This window comes from Pollachius pollachius (assembly GCF_949987615.1).
Source record: "Pollachius pollachius genome assembly, chromosome: 10".
Classification (NCBI taxonomy): Eukaryota; Metazoa; Chordata; class Actinopteri; order Gadiformes; family Gadidae; genus Pollachius; species Pollachius pollachius.
This window is the reverse complement of record NC_136943.1, coordinates 11,156,847-11,182,194: the sequence shown is the minus strand read 5'-3', so window position 1 is coordinate 11,182,194 and position 25,348 is coordinate 11,156,847. Positions and strand designations below refer to the sequence as shown.

The window sequence follows — 25,348 nt, the reverse complement described above, 5'->3', positions numbered from 1 at the left end:
ACAGCTATATCAGATATGGTTTCATTTTTTTCAGCGGAATACAACATATTCCCAGTGCTTTTGATTACATCAAAACATATAATGTACATACAGTAGACATCTCCACTCCCCCATTCACAGTTTCTCGATTGAATAGACAATATTCTTAAGGTTTTAAATTTATACAACAAATAAACTTAAATGCCAGCAAGAAATAAAATACAAATGTTTGCATATGGTGACATTTCCTAAGGATAAAACTTGCAAGTAAATGTGCTGTGGTGGTCAAAAATCGAAACCTTAAACTAGATGGTAATATACAAATGGTTTGAGTTCCAGAAGCGGGCCCTCTGTTACCTTGTGGCCATTAAAAACCACATTAAATTACCTTTTGAAGAGAGAGACCCTACTGTACCCTGACTATTCCGAAGTAACACAGGACTGCCATAACTGCAAGAAATAGCTATCAAATATGTTGCAATGCTCAGGTTTGTGAATGTTATTACTTGCTAATATGTCCCTTGGAAAAAAACACACAACAAAACATAGAAATAGGTGGGGAAAAATATATAACACTGATGCATTTATAATTAAAAGGTCATTAAATAATACAAGCAGGACAGACACTCTTTGATGCATGGCAACAAATATGTCCTAACTTTGCTTCAGATACATCTTACTTAAAGCTGTTTCTGTATTGGGTAACCAAATAAAACCGATAAACATTGTAACACATTAAAAAATGAGGACACAGAATTTCATAGAAGGTTGTGAGATATTGATTGGTAGTGTCAGACCATTGTTCTTCAGAATGTCAGTAAAAGGAGAGAGTACTGGGATATTGGAATGAAGTTCTATGTTATTGTGTCTTCAGGATTTCTGGCTGATAATTGTTTTGATAATCAGAAGAGGTTTTTCTTGTTTTATCTCTCCTTGACTTGAAATCTATACTCCAAAAAAAAAAAACACGAATAGGGCAATCATCATTGTACATCCCTGTTTGGTTTACTGATAAAAAAACAAACAAGATACCCGTTTCGGTCACAGCCGTTAATGGCACTGGACAGTTAGCCATCGTTGGCAAGTGTGGTGTTAAGATGACGTAAGAATGTAAAGAGAGTTGTGTTCATAGTTCCACGTAGACAAGGCAGCTTCACTTCAGTGTTATCTTTGATTCCCAATGACGATGACAAACACCAGTTTGACAATAAATAAATAAAGCGTTAAAAGCCACAACCGGGGGAGTTAAATAATCGTTTCTTTCAGTGAGCTGGTATCGGTTTACTCAGCGATGGTTTTTTGTATTTAAGTGATGAAGGGGGATTGTAAATGAAGCTAAAACAATCTGGTTAAAGAGTTCTGGTTAAATTGCATGCAAAATATTCGGATGCCACAAGCATGCATCTATCTGGTGCGGTGTGTTAGCGCACGCTAGAACTGGTACAACATTCGTCTCCAACGCAAAATACTAATATCCAAATATATGATCTGTTCTTTTGTACAGTATTTACAGTGTGTAGCTGCTAAGTGTAAAATAGATGATTGTTCCTTCAATTTACAACTCCCCATAATTTGTATATATGCTTCAAGTTACTTCTAATACACCGACCGAGAAAGGAAAAAAAATAAAATAACAAACAGTATCCTACTGCAGCGGTTTTTGAGCTTTAAATATTATGTTTTTAAATGTGCAACGAAGGAAGTAAATGTCTGAAAGTAGAATATACTTAATGTTTTGTCAGTTTGTGCAACACTATATTGAACACTTCTATGCTAATGTGTGATAATACCGTGTCATTGTGTTTTCAAGTCCTGCGACCCATTGCCAACTCCTGTTCAGGGAGAAAGGCCTGATCGCTATACTCTGGTCGGATTGGATCTCATGCACTGGGGAATGGGATTCCCAGTCACAGAGAGAGAGATAGAGACAGAAAGAGAACAAGAGAGAGGGTGCTGGGCAGTGAGAGAAGAAAAGAGACAAAGAGAGAAAACAATGGATAGAGGGGGAGATATATATCTTCATATATATATATATATATATATATATATATATATATATATATATATATATATATATATAATATACAAAGAGAGACAGAGAGAGAGAGAAACAAAGAAAAGAGAGAGATTGGAGGGAGGAGGAGAGTAGATTGAAACGGTGAAGAGACAAGGAGGAAGAGAGAAAAATAGTGATAGAAAAACAAACCTACAGAGGGAAAATGAGGGGAGGGACAGAAAGAAAAAAAAGATAGAAAAATAGAACTATTAAGCAAGAGAGAGAGAGCCTAGACCCATGCCCAGGGTGAATGACACAACTACCTCAGATTGGCCTGTGAAACTTAAGATATCATCATCACTAGTGGAATGCTGGAAGGCACTGTTAGATCGCATCTCTCTTTCCAGCAGCACAACGGGCCGATAAGCCTGCAGGAGTGTGTTTGCGGTGTTTTCCCTTGTGTGCATGTGTGTACCTGTGTGTGACGGTGTGCCAGCTACGTGCATACACACGCGTGTGTGTGCATGTGTATGTATGTGTGTGTGTTTGTTTGTGGTTGTGTGTCTGTCGGGGTTGAATGGTGGGGTGAGGGGTAACTGCACTGGACCTGAGGTTATGGTCTAGGAATCATATCTGTGCTAGAGGAACACCACCCCCTACTACTCCTGGGTGGCCACACCACCAACCAACTCAGTGTTTCAACGCCACTTTTCTTTACTGAAACCAAAGAGATAAATTACACAACAGACTAGAGACAAGTCTCAGGTCTCTTTTAATTCTTCCTCCGCCAATAGGTTATAAGGCCTTTAAGAAGGCAAAGCAATTGACATATTACAACACATATACCCCCCCTTATGGTGAATTGTGAGGCTATATAATGGTTCAACACATGGCACAAGTTGCCATACTGTATATGTAGATGGTTTAACTCCAACACAGAAAAATGTACTTATGTATCTGAGGTCCACAAACATGATCACATAACCATAAATCAACAGACATATCTCTTAACAATCCAATCGTAGAACAAAAAAAAAACACCTTTATGAAACATCTGCAGATAAGCAGGTGGAGTGAATTTGAAAGGCTGCAGGCGGGGCCCTCTTCCAAGGGTTCACGACCTCTGTGTCCACAAGGGACAGCTGCTGGTCGGCGTCGTCGTTGGTTAAACAAACTGTCTGGTACCGGAACCCCTTTGACCCCTCTGACCCCCCCCCCCCCTCCCACTGGTGTGGAGGACACCAAAGAAAGACGCTGAAAGAATTTAAAAGTGCACCAGGAAGTGTGCGTGCCGCAGATTACAGACAATGTCCTGCACCCATCCAGCCACCCGGGCTCACTTTCTACCAGCCACAATGCATCCTGGCTCTCTTTCCGTTACGTTTGTTCACTTCATAGTCGACTCAACCCATTTCAAGTTGATCCTATTCCTCAATAAATGTAGTTTCACTCTTTAACTCACTCTTTCACTCTTTCTGTCCAACCCTATCATTTTCTTTTGCACTGCAAAGGTAGGCTTGATTCCAGCTTGAGGAAAAGCAATTCTACTCCGGTACACAGCTTTGTGCCACACTCTCTACTAGGTACTACTCATTACCACAGGGGGCTGGGTCTTGGTGTATTTGGCTGTGCTTTTCATAGCAGGTAACCAAAACATGTCGGTGAATCACTCGACACAGAAAGTTCTCTTCTACAGCCAACACATGTGCAACAAACACCCCATCTGAGCCTCACACCATTACTTCTCATGAAAGCCTTTATAGCCTTTGGGTGCAGAGGTCCTGCAAAACATGAACAAGAAGCCAGCCCAGACAGTGCAGGTTGGGATTCGTGTGAGAGGTGTTTTCCAGCATTTGGCAGGAGGACTCCCATTCTACTGGGCTGTACCCTACCATGCCGCCCCATAAACCACAGCCCCCGTGGCCAGTAAACAGGATATTAATATCCTGTTGAAAATGGTTGAGAGAAAAGCGTGTAAATGGTCTAATGGTTGTTGAGGAGGCCATTGATTGGTTTCCCTAGCCCGATGCAATGCGGCCCATGGCAGACTGAGCAGTCCCGCTTGCCGGTTCCTTGTGGAATACCAACCGCTGGCAGGAAGGTGGAGAGGCAGAGGGTGAGAGAGGGAGAGGGAGAGAGAGAGAAAGAGAAAGAGAGAGAGACGCGAACCGGTTGAAAGCAGCGCCGATAGCGTGGATAGATCAGAGAAAGATGGAGAGAATGAAAGTAAAAGGAAAAGGATGGAGAGAATGGTATAGAAAGGTCTCAACGGTAGGGGCATTGATCAGAGAGGAGAGAGCTGGAGGAACGCAGGGAGCCAGAGTGTGAGAGAGAACAAGAGAGAAACTAAGATGGTATATCATAGCGCGAGAGAGAGAACATGGAGGAAGGGAGGAGGATGCAGCCTAGAACGATGACAGACGTCTGAAGAGCAGCGTAGTCGCGATCGGTCTGTGATCACTGGATCTGAGTCGACGTTAATGCCGACAGCAAGGGGGGGGGGGGTTGGGGACAGATGCTACGGCCTGTAGATGACACATATCGTTATTCCACCTCCACCACAGTGAACGTACACAAGGTTCTCACCAAACACACACTCACAGAGCAGCACAGCAACAACAACTCATTTTAGTTTCGAATACGATCATACGGCCAATGAAGCAGCCTCCACCGTTTACAGAGGGATGAACACAGGTTTGGGATTCGGTGTTTGCTCCCCGGAGGAATGGGGTTGGACAAAAAACACTTGATTAAGGAAGCCCCCCCGAAAAACATCTCATGGACAACTTGTGGACAATCAGAGAGCGTGGTTGTAGTGAGGGCGCAGGGTCGAGAGGGGCGGAGTTTGGGAAGGTGTGTCGCGGTGGGAGAAGCTTGACCAATAAAAAAACAGAACAAAACAACAAACAAAGAATGGTGCCGATAACATACATGAAATGTAAAGTCTATTTTCTTTTCTTCAGTCCTCTTGGTGCTTCCAACCCTCTGGGGGGTCGAAGATATTAACACATGGTCCTTCTTCTTCAAAAGTCTCTCTCTCGTTGAACGTGTGTGTGTGTGTGTGTGTGTGTTTTTTTTTCCTTTTTTTTATAATATATTCTTCATCGTTTCGGATGTTAATCACCCGACGTTTATTAGTGCTTCTAAGAAAAATAGCTGGTCCTTTCCGGAAGAGTCTCTCAAGTGTCTTATTTCTTAAATGGAGCTAATCTACTAAAATTCTGCCAGAAGGGAGCCTGGCCTCTTTTGGATTGACTTAATTCAAAAACCTCCCCTTGTGCCATGTCCTCCGTGACCTCATAGTGCCCCGCCGAGAGGGGGTCCTGGGGGGGCGGGTACGAGGGGGGCGTGCACCTGTTTACACCTGGGAAAGGCAGGGGCAATAGAGCGGGAGGATGTGGGGGGGGGGGGAGGAGGGGAGGGGTGGGGCAACAAAGCGTAAAAAAATAAAAAGAGGGCAGGAGGAAGATAACAGAAGAAGAAGAAAAGTTATCAGCGCTGCGTCCGAACGAGCGACACAACGACACAACATCGACTCATGCGTCTACCATTAAGCATAGAAACACCCCGCCAACGATACACACACATACACGCACGCGCGCACAAGACTGAACTACTAAAAGCACAAACGGGCACATATCAATATCAACTATTATGAGTAGTATGTACTATGAGTACTATTAATATACGTTCTGTTTCTTTTAATCACAGATAGATATATATATCCATGGTGCGGTATCCTTAAGGTAACTAGAATGATAGCTGAGATGGACTTAAGTGAACACCAGCCTAAGTTATGACACAAGGGAGACCAAAGACACTATTCAAACCAACCTGGTAGCATGTAGCAAACAAGAGAACCCATTGATCATGGAATGGGATACACTGATAGACCCGGGCGTTTTGACAAGGGACGTTGTTCGTCTTTGTTTATCCAACCGCTTGTTTGTTTGAATAGTACTCTCAAGACTTCAAAACACCAAAGTGCCAAAAATAGATTGAACAAAAAGCTGTTTGGTATTAGCTGGGCTACGGCCTACTAAACTAATATGGCTACAGCCTACAAGCATCACAACTACTGTATGCTAGTGTTATCAAAAACTACAAGTACAATCAATATTTGGAGATGAAATAATATTTAAAAAAAAGTTGCCATGGCATCTTGGAAATAAAATAAAGATAAGGATTTTGTTTTTCATCCCAAACACTGTTTAGCAGTTTGATAGCTTTGTCAGTGAGACCTATTCTATGTTGAACAGTCAAGATAAGGCTTGACAACAGATTGGTCCGTGGACTGCATGCGCTAATGCCGATGCTAATCACAACAGCTTCCAATACTGCATAAGCAGTTGCCATGGCATCTTGTTGCACTAGCTCTAGGGTAGTAACTCTAATGCATATACCTTTATCATTCTCAACCCATGTCCATATAACATGGCCCTCTTTCTCAAGATGAAATCTATAAATGAATCTGAAATTCAAGAGAGTACTTCACCTTGTGCCAGAGCCATGTGTACACACACAACACTAAGTTAAACACACACAACAACATGTCTGACAAAACATATACCGCCGGAAGCCTAACGTTAAAGAGAACATTCCAGCATGTCATTAGTTAATTCAGATCCCAAGGATGGTCATGCTTTTTATGGAACTCACAATAGCAACGTGTTATCCTCGGTAAATGTAAATGGTGAATGCATAATGTACATCATATGTACATCTAGCCTGCCGCTAAACTAGCTTAACGAGGAGATCCTAGCAGGATTATACCAGCAGTTTTGACATGTGGGTCTTCTGTCTTTTCGTGCCCTGATGAATAGCTTCAAACATGTGTTTCTTTTGTTATCCCCACTGAATTGTAAAAAAATAAAATGCAAACTAATTTATCATGTTTGTTCATAATTAAAGGCAATGGAATAATTGTTATTAGCAAGTTGTTGCATGGTAAAAATGTATCAGAAACAAAGGTTAAAAAAGACTAAAGATAAAAACAGTAAATGATGTATCAGACGGCTGGGTTGAGGGATTGTTTAGGAATAGATTTGTTTTATGTATATTGTAATAGTATCAGGACAGGATAGTCATGGGCCACACATGGCAGAAACAGTGGTATTGCTCTCTGAACTCATACGTCATGCAAAAGTCCTCTGTCTTTTCATTGGTGCTTACTTCACAAAATAGGACGGAAAGCCGTCATATCATATAGTGCATGATGCAAGAGATATTTAACTCATAGACAACAGACAAAATATATAAAACACATATAGTAATAAAAATAAGAGAAATGTTCCTAACTTATAAAAAAACTAGTCTTAGTAGAGAGCTTGTAGAAGTACAGTCATAAACACAGCATTTAACATTTATAAATTCACATTTACATTCAGGTTTTAAAGAGGTAGAGAAGTAAGCAGGAAAGTGGGAAAAGTAAACAGCAATGAGAAGACAGAGCAGACCAGCAAAGAGAAGAAAAGGAAAGTCACCTGGTATCTTCTTGTTGCCTCACCTTTCTGTTTGGTCACCTTTCTCACTGTCATGGCCGCCTGCCGCTTCTGGTACTCTGAGATCTCGAAACCTTATCGAGTTAGGAATAATGGACAGTGAGCCGAAAGTTATTTTACAGTACTGACCGGCTTGCTGCACATCATGCTGCTTATTACACAGCTACTTGCTGAAGGAATCAATAACTTGACAAAAGGTATAACAAAAATTTTTTTTTTTTGCTTCCGCATTATGTTGACTAGAGGATCGCATCCATAGCAACAGTCAGTTATCAGTAGTGGTCTGCTATTCAGAAATAACCAACAGTAGAATGCCATGAATTACCAAGCAGAATCGATTAATCAAACAAGCCATGTAATAAATAAACACAGACTTTCACACACATACAAAATGTATGTGTTTTTGTGTATGTATTTTCGTACGTATGCATATTTGACGTGTGGATGAAAAGTTAAAGATAAGTTTTGTAATGTTAAAGTGAAAAACAACAGCGACTTCAGTATGCTTTGTGTTACCAAGAGTGTTACCATATATGACCATATATTTAACAATTATTCGCCGAAGGCAACGTGCATAGTGGGGAATATTCCCCACTATTCACAGAGCCTGAGGTGAATAATTGTTTTAGTATATACTACACGTGAATATCTTTTATTAGCTGTTCTATTTGAATTTATTAGCATGAAGAGAAGACCGTCACTCGCGCTCCCCATTACACATTTTGCGATGAAAACAATATCCAGAGTTTGAGATCTTAATCATGGAATATTGTAGCCTGGCTATTACCAAACCAAGCCAATCGTAGATTGCACGTTGGTCTAGGGAAGCTGCCGTCATTTTCTTCAGCACAAGAGGCGTGATCAACAGGCCTAGTTCAACTGACTCTGTACACGATTGGCTGCTTGCCGTCGCTTCCCTGTCGTCATTGTGTTAAACCAGCCAGTAGCGCGCCAAGGGGAAAAGCCAGCTTTGTGATTGGCTCCCGCAAAAATGTATCGGAAGCAGATAGAAATGCATTGCTCTTCTCCAGACCCATGTGCAGGGCGAACTCAATTCGCCGGAAGAATGGGCGGGGCTACCCAGGCTAGGAATATTGCCCAATATCCCGAGATAGCAAACCATTCAAATTGCGCCATCTTAGGAGGTTCAGGAGTAGCATATACTAAATATATAAATACCATATTAATTTAAAAACAAACCAAACAAGGGGATACATTTCAAATGTTGCTTTTTTAAACTTCAATAATAATCAATTAAAGTCAATAAATCCAAGTTTCATATAAATGAAACACCATAATCAAGTGTGCGGCTCAAACGCAGCCTGAGATCCATCTCCACAGACTTAAAAAACGTCTACGTCAGAGTACCGATTCTGCACAATTTTAAAACAACACATTGATGCTTGTATGTAGCCCGCGCCAACAAAGCAAAGATACACGGCTACAACTCCAACACAGAGAGAGACGCATCCAATATTTCTGTCTTCCAGAAAAAAACTTTTCGGGCTATATTTAGTAGCTCTGTAATCGGTTGCCCAATTTTTTCTTTCTCCCAGTGTGATGCAGCATGGCTGGAGTACTAGAATATAAATCAACCAGGCCCCTTGTGAATGAGAGTAATGCCTTCCAAAACGGCGTGGTGGCGACAGAGGAGGAAGTGGCGTGGGGGGGGGAACTCACCGATTTTCTCATCCTCCTGTACCATCTTCCTCTCCTCGTGGAAGGCCCTGAGCCAGCGGATCTTCTCCTCCAGCTTCTTGGCCAGGAAGATGTGGATCTCCTCGCTGTCCTTGTTGCACAGCTTGAAGGCGTTCTTCACGCTGACGTTGAAGTCGTCGTCCCGGCCGTCCATGGCGTCCCGCACCTCGTAGCGGTCCATGTCGATGCGCCCCTTGTAGTACAGGATGTCCCGACGGATCAGGTCCTGTGCCACGGATGGAAAGGACAAGCAGACATTTTGAGTTTTTTGTAGGTTCAGAAAATACCAGAGGAAGCCTTCAAGCTGAAAGCTAAGTTTGCATTAGCTTTCTGCTAAAATCCTCTTATTATTTCATTTTATTTTATGAATATGTTTCTATGTAAAGCACTTTGAGTCTGCCTCGTGTATGAAAAGTGCTACATAAAAAAAGGATTTGTGTGTGTGTGTTTACGGGTCAAGGTCATCTCAAAATTGTATGTGTTTCTGGTATGCAAACATGTTTTTAAATAAGCATCTAGTAATGACACTTGCTGTGACATCCCATTTTCTTGTCTGGGAATTAATAAAGAACATCTTAACTGTATCTTATCTTAAGGCCAATCCATACTCTCTGTGTGTGTGTATGTGTGTGTGTGTGTGTGTGTGTGTGTGTGTGTGTGTGTGTGTGTGTGTGTGTGTGTGTGTCTGTGTGTGTCTGTGTGTGTGATTTGGAAGAGGAAGCTCAATGTTCCGGTTGTGGAGCCGAGAGCCTGAAATAATGGATTTATTCAAGCTAAATTAAACACCTCACCCACTGCAACTGCTATCGCTAATGCAGTGATTTGTAACACTTCCAGTATAATGTGTGCGCTCATGCGTGTGTGCAATTGTGTGTGGTGCTGTGTGAGCGTGTGCTTCTGTGTGTGTAAGGGGTTGTGCGGCATGCAGGAATATGGTCACATTATTGGATTGGAGGATTACAAATATAAACTAATAATAAATTGTGTGAGTTACTTTTACTATGATCAAAAGAATAACCAGGACACAACGTACAACGTTGTGAAATGTTAGGCGGAATACTTCCAGGAAATAGAGGCCTTTTTCCCTCCAGCGTCCATCTTTGTTCTAGAACCAAGAAGCTCACTGGGAGGCCCAAACCAGCTCTTATCCCTGTCTGCTCATTCTTCAGTGACCGTGCACAAACCCTATGAGCCCTAACACCCCAAAAAAACCTTGCCAATGAGCATGCACAGATAAAGCTCTCTCCGGCCCCTGATTAGAGAGATAAGATGAAAGAGAAGGAAGGAAAAGCAACAAGCAAGACGCCAACCGACACGCCCAGAGGCGAACTCCATTGAAATTGTTGTCGGTACCGAGAATCCTGTCGGAGGAAGCGCTAAAACAAAAGACACAGGATTTATATTGAAGAGTCTCTCTTTCTCTCGCGGAGGGATCTTCTCTCTCTCCCTCCGACCCATGAGAATAGAGGGGGGGGGGGTTTGAGATTGGTATATGGGTGCTTAGTCGGGGGGGGGTGGATCTATGTTAACAGTACAATAACACAGGCTGCAGCCTACTGCGGCCCACAGACATACCGGCGCGCATTCCAACAGCGCTGGAGATGTATACGACAGATAGCCCGGGGAGGGGCCCAGGACAAAAGGAAATGGAAGAAGGAGACAGCATAGATAAGAGTAGACTTGACTTTATATGCCGTCTTTGTGATTGTACCTTCCACTGTGGTTAGAGTACAGCATGTGAGTGTGTATGCGTTTTTTAAGCTAGCTTGTGTATGCGTGTGTCAACCCATGTTTATGTTTTATATTTCAATTTGTTTTGTGTGTGCGTGTATGGGTTTGTGCGTACGTGTGTTTGTGTGTGTGTGCGTATATTGGTGAGTGTTGGTATATTGGTTTGTGTATGTGTGTGTATTTTTCTCTGTGTCAGTGTGTGTGAGTGTCTGTGTGTCTGTGTGTCTGTGTTTCTGTGTTTCTGTGTGTCTGTGTGTCTGTGTGTCTGTGTGTGCGTGGTAAAATGCAGCCAAGTGTGAACATCATTCTGACAGGGGTGCAGCGCCCTGGTACATTAGGGCCTGGATCTGCACATCTTCATTCTTTGACAGGAGGTCAGTTCTTGTTGGACGGGTTTTCACTCAAGGGGACTGCAGCCACAACATTACGTCATATATTTGCAGCCTTTCGGTGGGTTTGTAAGCCTTCAAAAGGACTCCTTTTGAAGTTGACTAAATATAACCGTCTTTAAATATCCTGTAGCGCAAAGCAAAGCAAAAACTTTGAAAAGGCTGAGCTGAAGATGTGGTCATTAAATCAAGAGTAAATCAAAAAAGGTGAGACAGTGGGTGGACAGAAAGAAGAGTGAGAGAGAGTGTGATGGAGAGGGTGAGAGAGGGAGAGAGAGCTACAGAGAGAGGATAGACAAGGAGACAGACAAGCGTGATATGAGAAGAGGGCATTTGAATGAAAGTGAGAGCGATGAAAAGATATAGCAAAGGAGAGAATATATTGAGAAAGAAAGAAGGAGACAGAGAGAGACAGAGCGACAGGGAGATAAAAGCAAAGAGCAGTACAAGAAGATAGGAAAAGATTAAAAGATTAAGAGAAAGCAAAATTATTTATTCTACTGCAATCTCCTACTGCTAAGAGCAGTAGAAGACAGTATCTTAGCAAACTAAAAAGATAAGGAGAAAACAAGAAATATATCAAGAGTGAGAGAGAAAGGGAGAGAGCATTGTTATTACCGTGTATGTACAGTGTGTCCTACATTATTCTGTTTATGGGAGATACTTGAATTTTTTAAGTATTCAACATTTTACTTTTTAGATATTGAGTATTTAATATTCTTACATTTGATATGTATATATATTTTGTATTTGACGTTTTATACATTGACCACCTAATTATTCACCTGCATTTGCAATGTTAACGTTTGTTTCTCATGCCAATAAAGCTTTATAAATTTGAATTTAATTGAAAGGGAGAGAGAGCGAGAATGAGAGCGAGAGAGACCAAGAGAAAGAGAGAGAGAGAGAGCAAGAGTGAGAGGGTTAGATAAGAGAAAGAGAGAGAGACAAAGAGAAAGAGACGGAGAAAGAAAGGGAGGAGGAGAACGACAAACTTACCTTCTTACAGAGGACTAACTGGTGATCGAACAGGAAAAAGACGCGTTGCTGACTCCGCCCGTACGGCTGGTAGATCCACGACAGCTCCCCTGTGTAGATCAGCTCAGAGCTCCGGTCCAAGATGTCATCGCCCTGGATGGAAACACAAAGCACACAAATTAGAGGAACACACACACACACACACTAGTCTCCGCTGCTTAGCATCAGTGCGACTCAGCCATATAAATAAGTCAAATACAAATAAATAACACGCATTTATTCATTCAATCCAAAAAATAAAATCATAAAGGATGGTCAAATTAAAGGGAGAAACTAAGTCTAGCATCTAATATTGTGCATGTCATTTGGCTGTGCGGTTTCGTAGTGTGTGTACGTTTGTACTTCAGGCTTCCCTTGTAAAATACGTTTAAAACCTTTAATGAAACTAATGACGCTTTATAAAAAGAGTTTAAACACGAATAGAAAAATATTCATCTGAGGCCATTTTAGATATCGACATCACCCCCAAAAGTAAATCACGACTCTCGGTCAAGCTATGATATCTTGAGACTCATCTATATATCAATGCTTTCTTCATTTTCTCCTCATGTCCGCGGCTCACCTCCCAGTCCAGAACGGAGGCCTGCCATTGGGCGATCTTGTCGATATTCTCCAGCCTCCTCTTCCTCTCATTGATCTGCTGAGTGACGTTCCGCATCACCGCCAGGGCCGCTGCCACATAGCGATAGTCACTATGGAGACAGGACACACACACACACGCACTTCATAAGGCTGTGTAACACGCTCCGGTAAAAGCCTCTCCTGGCTGGGGCTGCTCGTTAAAATAACGGACACAATTGTATCTGAGGTGAAAGAAGGGGCAGAGCCTAATAAAAGATAGGGGGTCACAACACACACACACACACACACACACACACACACAAAACCCAGATCCAATACAACCGTCGACCGAGATCTGGTCTGATCTGGTCAGCCATTATCTATTTTTTATCAGTTAATTCCGGCCCTGGAATTACACCGAGCCAGGCAGGGTTCAGACGAGGGAGGGTTTAGACTTATCCACTCCTAGCTGGGGAGATGGTGTGTTTGTGGGAGTGGTCGTGACTGGCCGTGACTGGCCGTGCATGGGTTGGAGTGTGCGTGTGTATGAGTGCGCATGCGCGTGCGTGTGCGTGAGTTTGTGTGCATAAGTGTGTGTGAGTTTGTGTGTCTGTGTGAGTTTGTGTGTATATGTGTGTATGTGTTTGTGTGAGTATGTGTGTGCGTGCATGTGTGTGTCCGTGTGTGTGCACGTGCGTGAGTTTGTGTTTGTGTTTGTGTGTGTGTGTGTGTGTGTGTGTGTGTGTGTGTGTGGATGCTCCAGCATCTGTGTATCTGGCAGATCCTCCAGAGCTCTGTTAAACACAGGGCCCTGGCAGCAACAGTCGGCTGAGCTGGCACGCGGGGCCGTCCCTGGCTGAGAACGGGCTCCGCTGCTGGGCTCGTGAATGACCCAGTGCTGCCTGACACTCACTGATTGCTTCTCATCACTGCTCGCTGGGCTGTGAGTATGCTTGTTTGTCTCTCACACACACACGCACACGCACACACACACACGCGTGCGCGCACACATACACACCTACGCACACACGCACACGTACAATGCAGTTTTCTGTGTGTGTGTGTGCTATGCAGCATTGAAATATGACCTTCCGTTATTATGGTTTCAGTAATTAATGCCCTTTATTGTCTTCTAAACTATGGACAGATGTTCACTTAGAAGGATGCGATGCTGCAGTCACACACATGAATAGACTCATTACTTTGTATCATAAAGCTGTGCAGAATCATGCAGAGTAACCTATTTTCCTGTTTGGGTGTTACAAAGTGAAATAATAACGCAAGGTTCCCAATTTAATCATAGCCTGTTGTGGCTACGATAGCTTCCCTGTGCATATGATAGCTTCCCTGTGCAGATTGCCAGCCTTGGCAACGATAACTCAACTGCGCCTACAATAGTTTCCCTGGCCCTGCAATAGCTTCCCTGTGCTACACTAGGTTCTATGTGCAAAGCTAGCTGCCTTGCGCTATGATAGCTTCCATGTGCTATGTTTTCCTCCACGTTCAATGCTAGCTTCCTTCCTCTTTGATAGCTCCTCTTTGTGCTACAACAGAGCTTCTTTATATCCAATAATTCCTGTGCTCGCTAGCTTCCTTGCTCTACAATGGCTTCCATGTGCTATTATTATAGCCTGGCTATTATATTATAACAGAATATTGCGCTACAATGGCCGGTCTTGGCGTATGTTGGCTTTACTTTGCTACACTAGCTTCCTGGCTCTATGATAGCTTCCCGGCACCTATGTGGGCAAACTTAGGCTTTCCTGCACTACAATAGCCTGTCAGGGTGTACAATAGCTTCCCTATGCTACGATAGTCTGCCTGGGGGTATGATAGCCTGCCTGGGCATATGTTGGTCTCCCTGTGCTATGATAGCCTGCCTGGGGCTGGGACTGCCTGCCTTGGCACATGTTAGCTTCCTGCAAAATGATAGCCTGGCTGGGCTTATGTTAGCCTCCCTCCAGGCTACAGTAAGCTGCCTGAGTGTACGATAAGATTCCCTGCGCTGTGATAGCCCGCCCGAGTTAGCGTTAGGGCTGCTCGATTTTGTAAAAAATCATAATCACGATTAGTTTGGTCAATATTGAAATCACGATTATTCAAACTAAATCTTTTGAGGATGAAAATATGCTGCATTTGTTCAGCATTTCTCTAAAAAAACACATTTTGTAACTGAGAACTTTGAAATTTCCTCTGTATACAAAAAGGTATCCAGCTGGACCCAGCAAAAAAATGAAATTCTAATAATTTTAAAAAAATAGTTTAAACTTGATTATATTAGTTTGGAGATCGCTGACCCAAAAATCACTACACGATCAAAATGTGATTAATAGCCCTAGTTAGCGGTAGCTTCCCTGAACCGTTACCTGTGCTCCTGCGCTGTGTATTTGAGCAGCTCCGCCAGCTGAAGAGGGTATTTGCAGATCTTCTGGACCGGCGTGAGCAGGAAGCCGTCGATGGCAATGTCGATCATCTGCTGGAGGAGACGGCAGGCCTCGAAGAAGTGCTGGTACCTGCCGTCCCGCATCAGCTTGCTGAGCTCCATGCAGGCGTCCAGGTGGTTGTTACAGTACTCAGAGTAGATCCAGAAGCCGTCTTGCTGTGGAGATGGACAGAGGAGCAGAGAGAGAGTATACAATGAAAAAAAATAAAAATCTATAGATATACGTCTATATATATATAGATATATATATATCCATCTCTATCTCTATGTATCACTATCTATCTATATATATAACTCTATCTCTAACTCTATCTATATATAATTATATATATATAGATATAAAAATTTAAATGTCTGGTATAAGGTGACCAAACCGTCAAATTAAATCATGCACAGTGTAGGGCTGCTCGATTATGGGAAAAATCATAATCACGATTATTTTGGTCAATATTGAAATCACGATTATTTAAACGATTATTTTTGAGTTTGAAAACATGTTGTATTTATTCAGCCTGTCTCAGATTTTTTTTTGTAACTGACAACTTTGAAATTTCGCCTTTAAGTAATACAAAAATAAATAAATACACAAAATGGTCAAAAAGAAAATCCAATCCAATCTAAAATGATAGACAGATATGTATCCAGCTGTTCTGCCCTTTCTATAAAACATTTATAATTATAATTATTTTTTTTTATTTAAAAAATCGATGATGTTAATTTTGTGATAGTTTGACCCAGAAATCGGGATCAAAATTCGATTAATCGCCCAGCCCTAGCACAGTGGCAAACAACATATGTTATGCGGTTTCTAATTAGGTTAGTGTAAGTTTGTCGGTTGCCTTTATTTCACCTCATTTGACTTTAAATGATGCACGGGTTACATAAACCTGAAGTAATTACAATAGTCTGATCCAATATATTCACCGATGTTTGTTTATGCATATTACGTCCCCCCATGTTATATAACTGCACCTGAAGCAATAACATTTTATCTGTAATATCGTGCCCACCCAAGAGGCCTGACTAAGCACCACTGTTTTTTGTGTATGTGTGTGTGTGTGTTTGATGGTGCGTGTGTGTGTGTGTGCATGAGCGCGTGTGTGTGCATGAGCGTGCTTGTGTGCATGAGCGCGCGTGTGTGTGTGTGTGTGTGCATGAGCGTGTGTGTGTGCATGTGTGTGTGTGTGTGGGTGCATGAGTGTGTGTGTGGGTTTGTGTGTGTGTATGTGCATGTATGCATGCATGCATGTGTGTGTGGGTGTGTATGCATGCCTTCTTGCCATGTGTACGCAAGGCTGTGTGTGTGAGTGTGTACACTCACGTGTTCCAGAAAACAGGGCCCTATCTCAGAGAGGTGGGGATCCTCTGTGTTGTACTGTTTCTCCAGGTCTCTGACGAAGCCCATCTGGAAGCGGTAGATGTCTTCGATGTTCCCAAAGATCACCCTTAGTTGGTCGTCGTTGAACATGTCCACGCGCTTCCTGCACTGCCGCAGGTAGCCCTAGAAACCGCGGCAACAGCGGGTGGAGACATGTGGTTGATTAGACGAAGGGAAACTGTAAATCAGCTGAGACTGCAGCTGGAATAAATATTGGGGGAAGGGCTCTTAGTCCAACCAGGACATACAGGTGTTGAAACAAGATAAGGATCAGAATGTTGATGATGATGATGATGATGATGTGTATCAAACACGCGTTAAAATCTGAAAACAAACGCTGAGGTTGTCGGGATCACGTAATCCTTACGCGGTGCTTGGATGCAGAGATAAACCAAACCACTCCACCACCTCACAACAAGCCTAACTATGCCTAACACTCAAAAGTGAACCTGTCCTGCACATTCACAAACCTCTGTCGTGCAGTTTACAAATATGCATAGTTTGTATCGCTTGCTTGCCAAGTGTCCGAGAAAGTGGACAGTGGCTGATCAGATTTGACCCGCCTCTGCCACGCTGCAGGAGCAATGCAGCAGTGCTGTACGCAGGTATCTGCATGTTGAGCTGCAAAGGCCTAGTCCCATGATCAAGGGGAGCGTGACTGCAATCAGTCTCACACCCTATCTGTCTTTTGGATCTAAGAAAACACAGAAACAGTTCTGAACCAAAACCAGGGAGGTATTTTGAACTATGAGATTGGAGATCTGAATCGTAGCCCATTGGTCAGACTATGCAGCCAAAAATAAACTTAATACGCAGCATCCTCCCACATCGTTATTATTATATTAGATGAAGTGATCTATAGGCTTTGCAATGCACTTAATGTCGATATCGCTGCTGTGTCTTACAAAAGCAACTGGAAGCAAGAAAAATTGGTTTCCTCCTGTACCAAATGTGCATTACATGCAGTGTCTAAAACGCTTGTGCAGCATTACAGTGTGATGCAGAACAGAACCCCAGAGTGATGCCTGCGACCATGTGACTTTCCAAAGACTTGCTTCTAAAGCCAGGCTTTAATCCATAATGGGGACCGGAATTGTGTGTATTCCACGGGCTATTTAATGTTATCCGTTATACGGTACATGCATTTTGTATTACCCTTTTAATACCCTTTAGGGGCTGATTTAAAGATGTGTTCCCTTCCTACTCTTTTTGAGAAGCAACTATACACCATCTTCTTAGTCACACGGGAACCAAAACTTAGGGGGCTTTAACGAACTAGAAGTAGCTGATGAGAAAGTGGCAGGACTTTTAATTTTAGGGGTCAACAGCTCCTTTAAAACATCACACATACAGACACAGACACAGACACACACACACAAAGCACATTTCACATCAACTGGCTTCCAAGCCCTGACGAAATTAGCCCTATGGTTTCATACTGCCTTGCAGTTTTTCCCCGTTTCCCCTTCGCATGGAGGACCAAGAATGTGCGTGCGTGTCATTGTTCCTGACTCTATTTAGCGCCTCCTCACCTCACAGATGTCCTTGAGGTGTTTGATGTAGTGTCTCTCTGTGCTCATGATCTCATTAATGACGTTGGCTCTCATCTGGTCACGGTTCTGAAGCGGTGATCCCAAGCACAGGCAGTCATTGGTCGGATCCAGGTGTCCGTTCTGCACCTCACTGGTTCCCTCCACTGGCTCCGCCCCTCCATCCTCCTGGTTCACCCAAAGCTGAGGACGGAAATACGCATTCAGGCAACATGCACATCCACACATACAGGCACACAAACATACACAAGCGCATGCAACCACACAGGCATTCATACCGAGATCAAGCACAAATAAGGACACACACACACACACACACACACACACACACACACACACACACACACACACACACACACACAAGCACACACAAAACAGACATAAGCGTGATGGTACATACAAGTTCATTGTGAGTTCATCATAGAGTGTGTGCATATGCTGCATTATTTCACAAACACCAATGGCCTAATTTTAGCCGAATACTTAATCATAATTCCACGGTAAATTACTGTGCCATAAAATAACAGGGCATGAGGCACACATGTATACACACAACCACAGCTACACATACACACACACACACACACACACACACACACATTCTCTGTTAAAGGCGCGGGTAGCCTGGGCATTGAACAAGGCACTTGAACCAAGATGGGAGGGAAAGTGACTCATGGCCAAGGTCCCTCTGTGTATTCAGAAGCCCCAATCTGGGATACAAGCCCGGAAGATATCCAACTTGAGCCCAATCTGGGCCCAAAGACAGCTCTCATCTAGACACCCTTTAGTGGTTTTTCATTACTGGTAAACACGCGCGCACACAATCACACAATCACACACACACACACACACACACACACACAGTGGGGTCAAGCAAACACTCGCTGGTGCCCACTCAGAGAGAGCCAAGTGAGGGAGGGTTTCAGACGTCCAGCCGTCCACACCTGATGGCACAAAGTTTGCCAAGGCAACACCAAAGAACCGACGGGTTGAATGCCAAAAAACAGGATGAGAGATGCAGCTTCACATACAAGCGGAGACAGAGACACAGACACAGACACAGACACAGAGACGGGTTGCAGAGAGTCTGCAGTGATCTGTTGAGCAGCTCCCAGCTTCGAGTCATTGTGCCAATAGATAGAATAGTAATAGAAATAATAATAAAATAAATGAGAATAATCTAATCGTGAATGCTAGAACAGGATAAGTTATTACCCATCCCATAGGTTTATAGCTGTAAATACAGTAATTCATATAAACATACCACTAAACGTACTTATACATAAATATGTGTATATAAATAAATGCACACACACTCACAAATATGAAATGTCACTTGAGTGTCAAGAAGTGAAAAAATCCCATTGCCCTTCCTGCATTTCGATTCCCCATTCCCCCCCGGTTAGAGGATGAAGAGCTGCGTGATGGGAGCATTGATCAGTGGATGTATTGGTAATGTCAGGGGAGGTGAGGAGAGGAGGGGTGGAGGACGCTGAATGGACACACTATTGAGGGAGGGGTTGGAGGGCGATGGGCGGGACTGGATGGGTGGGGTGGGGTGGGTGGGTTTTGGGTTTCGGATGAGGCTGGGAGAACGCACCTTTGACGTGGTGTTTTGGAACCGTGGAGTTGCTATGGGGTTGATATAGAAAACCTGTTTTGTTTGGGGTGGAGGAGGGTGGGGTTCCACCTTGGGGAGAGAGAATGACAGAGCAGAAAGAAACAGACGTTTTGTTTTTTCTTGTTTTTCTCGGGGTCGGCGGTTGGGTGGTTTGGATGGTTCGGTGGGAGCTTTGCCCCCCTCACTTCTCAGGAGCGGCCTTCGTTTTGGTTGGGGGGGAGGAGGAAGTTTTGGGTCGGTGGGTGAAAGGGTGGCCAGGTGTTACGAGGAAAAGGTGGGGAGTGGGGGGAGAAGGGGTTGTGGGCAATGTTTAGCTAGTGTTTGAAAAAGGCCTTTGAAGCAAAACTTCGCTCTAGCATGTCCATGTGAGTGTTCCTGAATCACTTCTTGGAATAACGACATCTCAGCATTAACATATGAGTAAGAACACATGACGAGGTGTCCAGGAAGGAGTGGCCCTGTGTGTGTGTGTGTGTCTTTGTGTGTGTGTCTGTGTGTGTGTGTGTCTGTGTGTGTGTGTGTCTGTGTGTGTGTGTGTCTGTGTGTGGAACTCGCTTTCAGGAGTGTGATAGAGCTGCGTGAGGATTACTCATCATCCTCTTCGTTTTGACCTCCCAGATCTCCAGGTAGACACATTTACTGAGATGTACTATGCTAGCAAAGGCGTTGCAGAATCCTCTGTTTGTGTTTGTGTGTCACTCTACATATGCGTGCCTGCATATATATGTGTGTCTGCATCCCCAGAAAAGGTGTGTATTTTGGGATCGCTTCCATGTTGGTCCTCGTGTGAATGCTAGCTGTTTCATTGACAGTTGGAAACATAAAAAATCTCTGCCACTTGTCTGTTGTTGTTTGTGAGTTTATTTATACATATGTGCTTGTGTATCTATCCCTTTTATTCTTTCTCCGTCATTGCCATGTTATAGTTGTAGATGTAATGGCGGGACGTCTGGTTCGGAGTAGCCGTTAGCGGTTATCGGTGGCTAACTCACTCGTACGAAGCTGGCGGGGAACCAGCCCTCCTCCTCGTCGATCTGGCCCCACCACCAGTCCTTGTTGGAGGCGTCCAGCACCTTGATGACATCGCCCGCCTTAAACGCCAACTCCCGGTCCGCCATGGTCACATGGTCCCATACCGCCTCAGCACTGACGATTGACCCTCCGCTTATCAACTGACAGAGGGACAGAGAGAGACACAGTGCGAGACAGTGACACAACCGCTAAACAATATATACTCACATTCATGTGTAGCCTTTTTGGGGGACAGCTAAGGAAAACTAATTCATGTACAATTGACCAGCGACATTAATATGGATCCAAATGACTGTAAAAAGGCCTGTATGAACCCCATTTCTGATGGGGGTTGGGGGGGATATTAGTTATTAGTTATACATCGCTCACCCTCTTGGCCTTACTATTACGTGAATCCTTGCTTTTAAAAACCATGCAGACTAATAATGAAATGCAAATGCATGCCCTCAGAGCTCCGGGCCCCCCATTAGCAGTTCAGGATAATAGAACAACACAACACAATAATATCTAACACATTAGTCGACAACACAACACAAAAAAAGGCAAAATCATTAGCAGGAAGGAAGGAAACAACACGGCGTTCAGAAACACAGCACCAGTCGCTCTGCACGGGGATGGTAATTGGCCGATTATGACATTAGAATAATTATATGTGTTAATGTAATATAAATGTTGAGGGGATAATATAAACTCCCTGGGCCCGTGCCGTCACCAGAGTTTATTTATTCCACCGCACGGAAAACACCCGTGACTCATCATCCCGAGTCAGTATTGACTCTCCGGGTCGTGAATAAATGATGCTCGACGTTTGTGGACATCATACACAATGCACAGGGAAACATTTATAAATATACATGGGTGATTGTTCGTCGCATGTAGAGACTGTTATCTACCTATTGCATCATCTGTGAGTGTGTGTGTGTGTGTGTGTGTGTGTGTGTGTGTGTGTGTGTGTGTGTGTGTGTAAGAAAAAAAGAGGCCAGTTGAGTGTGGGTTTGATGGAGATGGGGGGACGGGGACGGGGACGGGGGGAAGGAGACTCCTGTTGAAGGATGGGAGAGGAGGTGCGGATCGTTTCAGAGGAGGAACCCGGGCCCGTGGCTAGATGGCCCATCTAGCAGCTAAGCCATGCTGAGGGATAGCTCTGCCACCCTGAGACTGGCTCACAGCCATGTGTACACACACGCACAAGCAAATACACACACAAAGCTCATACTCAATGACGCACACACACACACACACACAAAGCTCATACTCACAGACACAGACACACTGACACACAGGTGCAGTAGATAAACCTGCATAGACACAAACAAAGGCCACCACACATGGGTGCATATGCACATAAAGAAGTATAAGAGTATGAATAGTGCATGAAGCAGTAAACGAACACACACACACACACACAGACACACACACACACTTTTGAACTTTGGAACCAGGCTATATCTGTGGGCAAACAGTTAGCTCCGCTGCCTCCCTCCTCAGTCCAGAGTTAACTACGCAGCCGGTCCTCCGGGGCTGCGGGCTGAGTAGCCAGCAGCCAGTCCTAACCAAGCCTGACAGCTACTGCTCCGTCCCCCCAGTATAGACTCCGCCTCACACCACCCATCAACACACATCCATTCTGGATGAGCCGCTTTCCGCTGCAAATTCACCAGCACGTGCAATGTGGGTTACACCATGATATTGTGTGTAGTTTTGTGTGTTGTGTGTTTTGTCTGTTGTGCGTGTGTGTGTGTGTGTGTCTTATGCGTTGATGCATAAGACACACACAGGACAGCAGGCTTATGCGTTGATGCATTGACTTTTTCCCTCTTTCGGCCACCAAAGACGCTATGATGTTACTCTTTGATTTAAATCAAGGTTAGGCTCTCATTAAAACCTTCCCTTTGTGCAATGTAAACCCTTTGAAGGGTAAATCCTCCCAAAACGATTGGCATTGTGTTGTTGTTGTGTTGTGGTTGTGTTGCTGTGTGGAAGCAGCCCTATATCTGTGATGCTGTCGTGGTGCGTCACCGACCCAGCGTGAGCGTGCTCCTCGCAGCTTGCTGTTTGTACGTGCCCATGCATGCATGTGTTTGTTTTCCAATGTGTGTTTGCGTATCCGAGTGTGTGCACGCGCGTGTGTTCACGAGTCTTTGTTGTCCAATGTGTGTTCGCGTGTCGGAGTGTGCGGGCATGCGTTTTTGTGTGTGTGCGCGTTTCCGAGTGTGCGTGCGCGCGCGTTCGCGTGTGTTCACGTGTGTTTGCGTTTCCGAGATGTGCGTGCGCGCGGGGGTGTTTGCGTGTGTTCATGTGTGTTTGTGTTTCCGAGTGTGTGTGTCTCTTGCTAATCCTTTCCCTATCAGGATCCCAGCTACATCCCCCCCCACCCCCCACCCCCCCCCAAGCCTGCAGACAGGCGGGGCTCCCCATGGGTCACTCAGACGGACACGGGGAGGACAGAACACAATCACACCGGAGGAGTGAACCTCGGGAGGGATGTCCACGTCTGAAAGAGGGCAATGAGGCGGCCATCGTCATGGTGACAGATGGAGATGCTCTGCCGGCGTTGACTGAAGAGGAGGCAAGGACATCTTAGGGTGCACCAACAACACCAAGAGAAGAAGAGATGGTCGGTGTGCATGGTTGCGTGGGTAAATGTGTGTGTGTCTTAAAGTGCCATGTGACCTCTATGGGCAGACCTAAAATAACCAACGGAAACATCGGCCGTGATCTAAATGGCAGAGTTCTACGTCAAGGGAAAGCTTGAACACCGGAGCGTCACGCACACGCGCGGGTTTCTGTCCGTAAAGGAAGAAATAGATGGACTAGATTAGGCCCAAGTGAAGCGGGGGAGGGGGGGGGTAACGCTATCTCTACCTCGGACTGCTGATACGAACATTGGGGAGGTAGGAGGATTACTGCAGAAACATGTGTCGTGCTGCCATGGCAACAACCCACGATACGGGGCCTCGCTCAAAAAGCTCTGGGGTCAACTCATCCCTGACTTAAGAACGGGGACCTGGAGTAGAATGACACCATTGTTTTGATTCACATGGACGGTTCCGAACGACAACTCACTCGAACGACAACCCCCCCCCCCCCCCCCAGTCTCCCTAGGCTGTCCACCTGTCTTCCTCTTCCTCACTACCTCACACATTCCCCTATTCCCTCGGCTATCTCTCATATACCCTCCCCACCCCACCCCCACCGGCTTAACAAACCACCACTCTCATATCCCTCCAAGCCCATTGTCTCTAGGCCCCATCAATCTTCCTTAATACAGGCCCTGGAGAAAGGAAGAACGAGGGAGAGAACGAAAGAGAGAGAAAGAGAGAGAGAACCAGAGAGAGACCTCCATGTTTCTTCCTGTGTTCAACTCATCCCACCCATCAATCTAATGAGATCAATGCTACCATCTCCTTTATAAACCCCATCTCTCTCCCTCCTTCCACTGTGGAATGAACCCGGATTATATAACATAATCTGTTCCATTGCCTGATTCATACCCTAGTTGAAAATAATCGCAATCCACACACACACACACACACACACACACACACACACACACACACACAAACACTACACACTAACATTCAACCATGCAGGGGTTTCTGCCACAAGACACCTTGTCCATTGTCACTACATCTACCGGCTGGAACTACCTAAGTCATCGCCATGGTTATACTGCAGTCGCAAAATCAAATATCTCAGGGTGAAACAGCTGTCTCCGAGCCGCACAGCCTCTATTTGGGTCAATGCAAATGAATGCAGATAACTCCCCCATCACATGGACCACATATTTATACATCTCTCCCTGTATATATAGATAGCAATGCTGTCCAAAACGTGTTCACTCCACCAGAAAGACAAGCGATCAGGGAATAGATTAACGGTGACCAGAAAAGAACAGAAAAAAAGCAATATTTCTTTCGAGCTTAAATCTTCTTTGCACCATAACACATCAGCATTCACTGCACTGGCAGCTCCCCTGCATTCCAACAACCCCCTGCTCTCAAACACACACAACGACACACACACACAAACACCGACACACACACACAGCAGCCTTACCATGTTTGTGGCATGTAACTGCTCACAAAGAGTATGCATGGAGAAGCCCGGCTCATCAAATCATGACAAATATAAATCCCCCTTTTCGGTTTTAAAAGAACGCGGAAACAAGGGAGGGCAGTCCTCGCGAGGCGCTGTATTCCACACTGAGGCTTCGCTGCTGCTCCTGCCTTTTCGCTTCTCGCTCAGCGACGCACACAGCGAGAGTCTCGCGGACCATCCTCTCTCTGTGTCTGCCAACCCGGTTATGTAATACACTTATGTCCAGAGTCTGAGAGCCAATCAAAGATGCTCTGGCTGGCAAAAAAAAAAAGAAAAAAACACAGCGAGCGGTAACGTGCACATACATCGTGCCCGTCGCATCACATCGCC

The 25,348-nt window shown here is 44.4% G+C and overlaps 1 protein-coding gene across 5 annotated transcripts in view; it reads right to left on the bottom strand.

The window, feature by feature from the left end:
- Positions 1–3,214: 3,214 nt before the first annotated feature.
- arhgef9a (Cdc42 guanine nucleotide exchange factor (GEF) 9a) overlaps positions 3,215–25,348 on the bottom strand; it is a 42,098-nt gene continuing 19,964 nt past the window's right edge. For 3 of the 5 annotated variants that reach the window (XM_079744460.1, XM_079744459.1, XM_079744462.1), the window contains 9 exons: positions 20,878–21,057; positions 18,247–18,447; positions 16,658–16,837; positions 15,260–15,492; positions 12,895–13,024; positions 12,294–12,425; positions 9,157–9,400; positions 7,482–7,550; positions 3,215–5,339 (listed from right to left, as the gene is read on the bottom strand). In XM_079744460.1, the coding sequence (XP_079600586.1) occupies positions 5,164–5,339; positions 7,482–7,550; positions 9,157–9,400; positions 12,294–12,425; positions 12,895–13,024; positions 15,260–15,492; positions 16,658–16,837; positions 18,247–18,447; positions 20,878–21,057 (1,545 nt within the window). In that variant the 3' untranslated portion in view covers positions 3,215–5,163. Of the gene's footprint in view, positions 5,340–7,458; positions 7,551–9,156; positions 9,401–12,293; positions 12,426–12,894; positions 13,025–15,259; positions 15,493–16,657; positions 16,838–18,246; positions 18,448–19,864; positions 19,955–20,877; positions 21,058–25,348 lie in introns of all 5 variants that reach the window. The other 2 variants (XM_079744463.1, XM_079744461.1) reach the window with 2 other exon arrangements.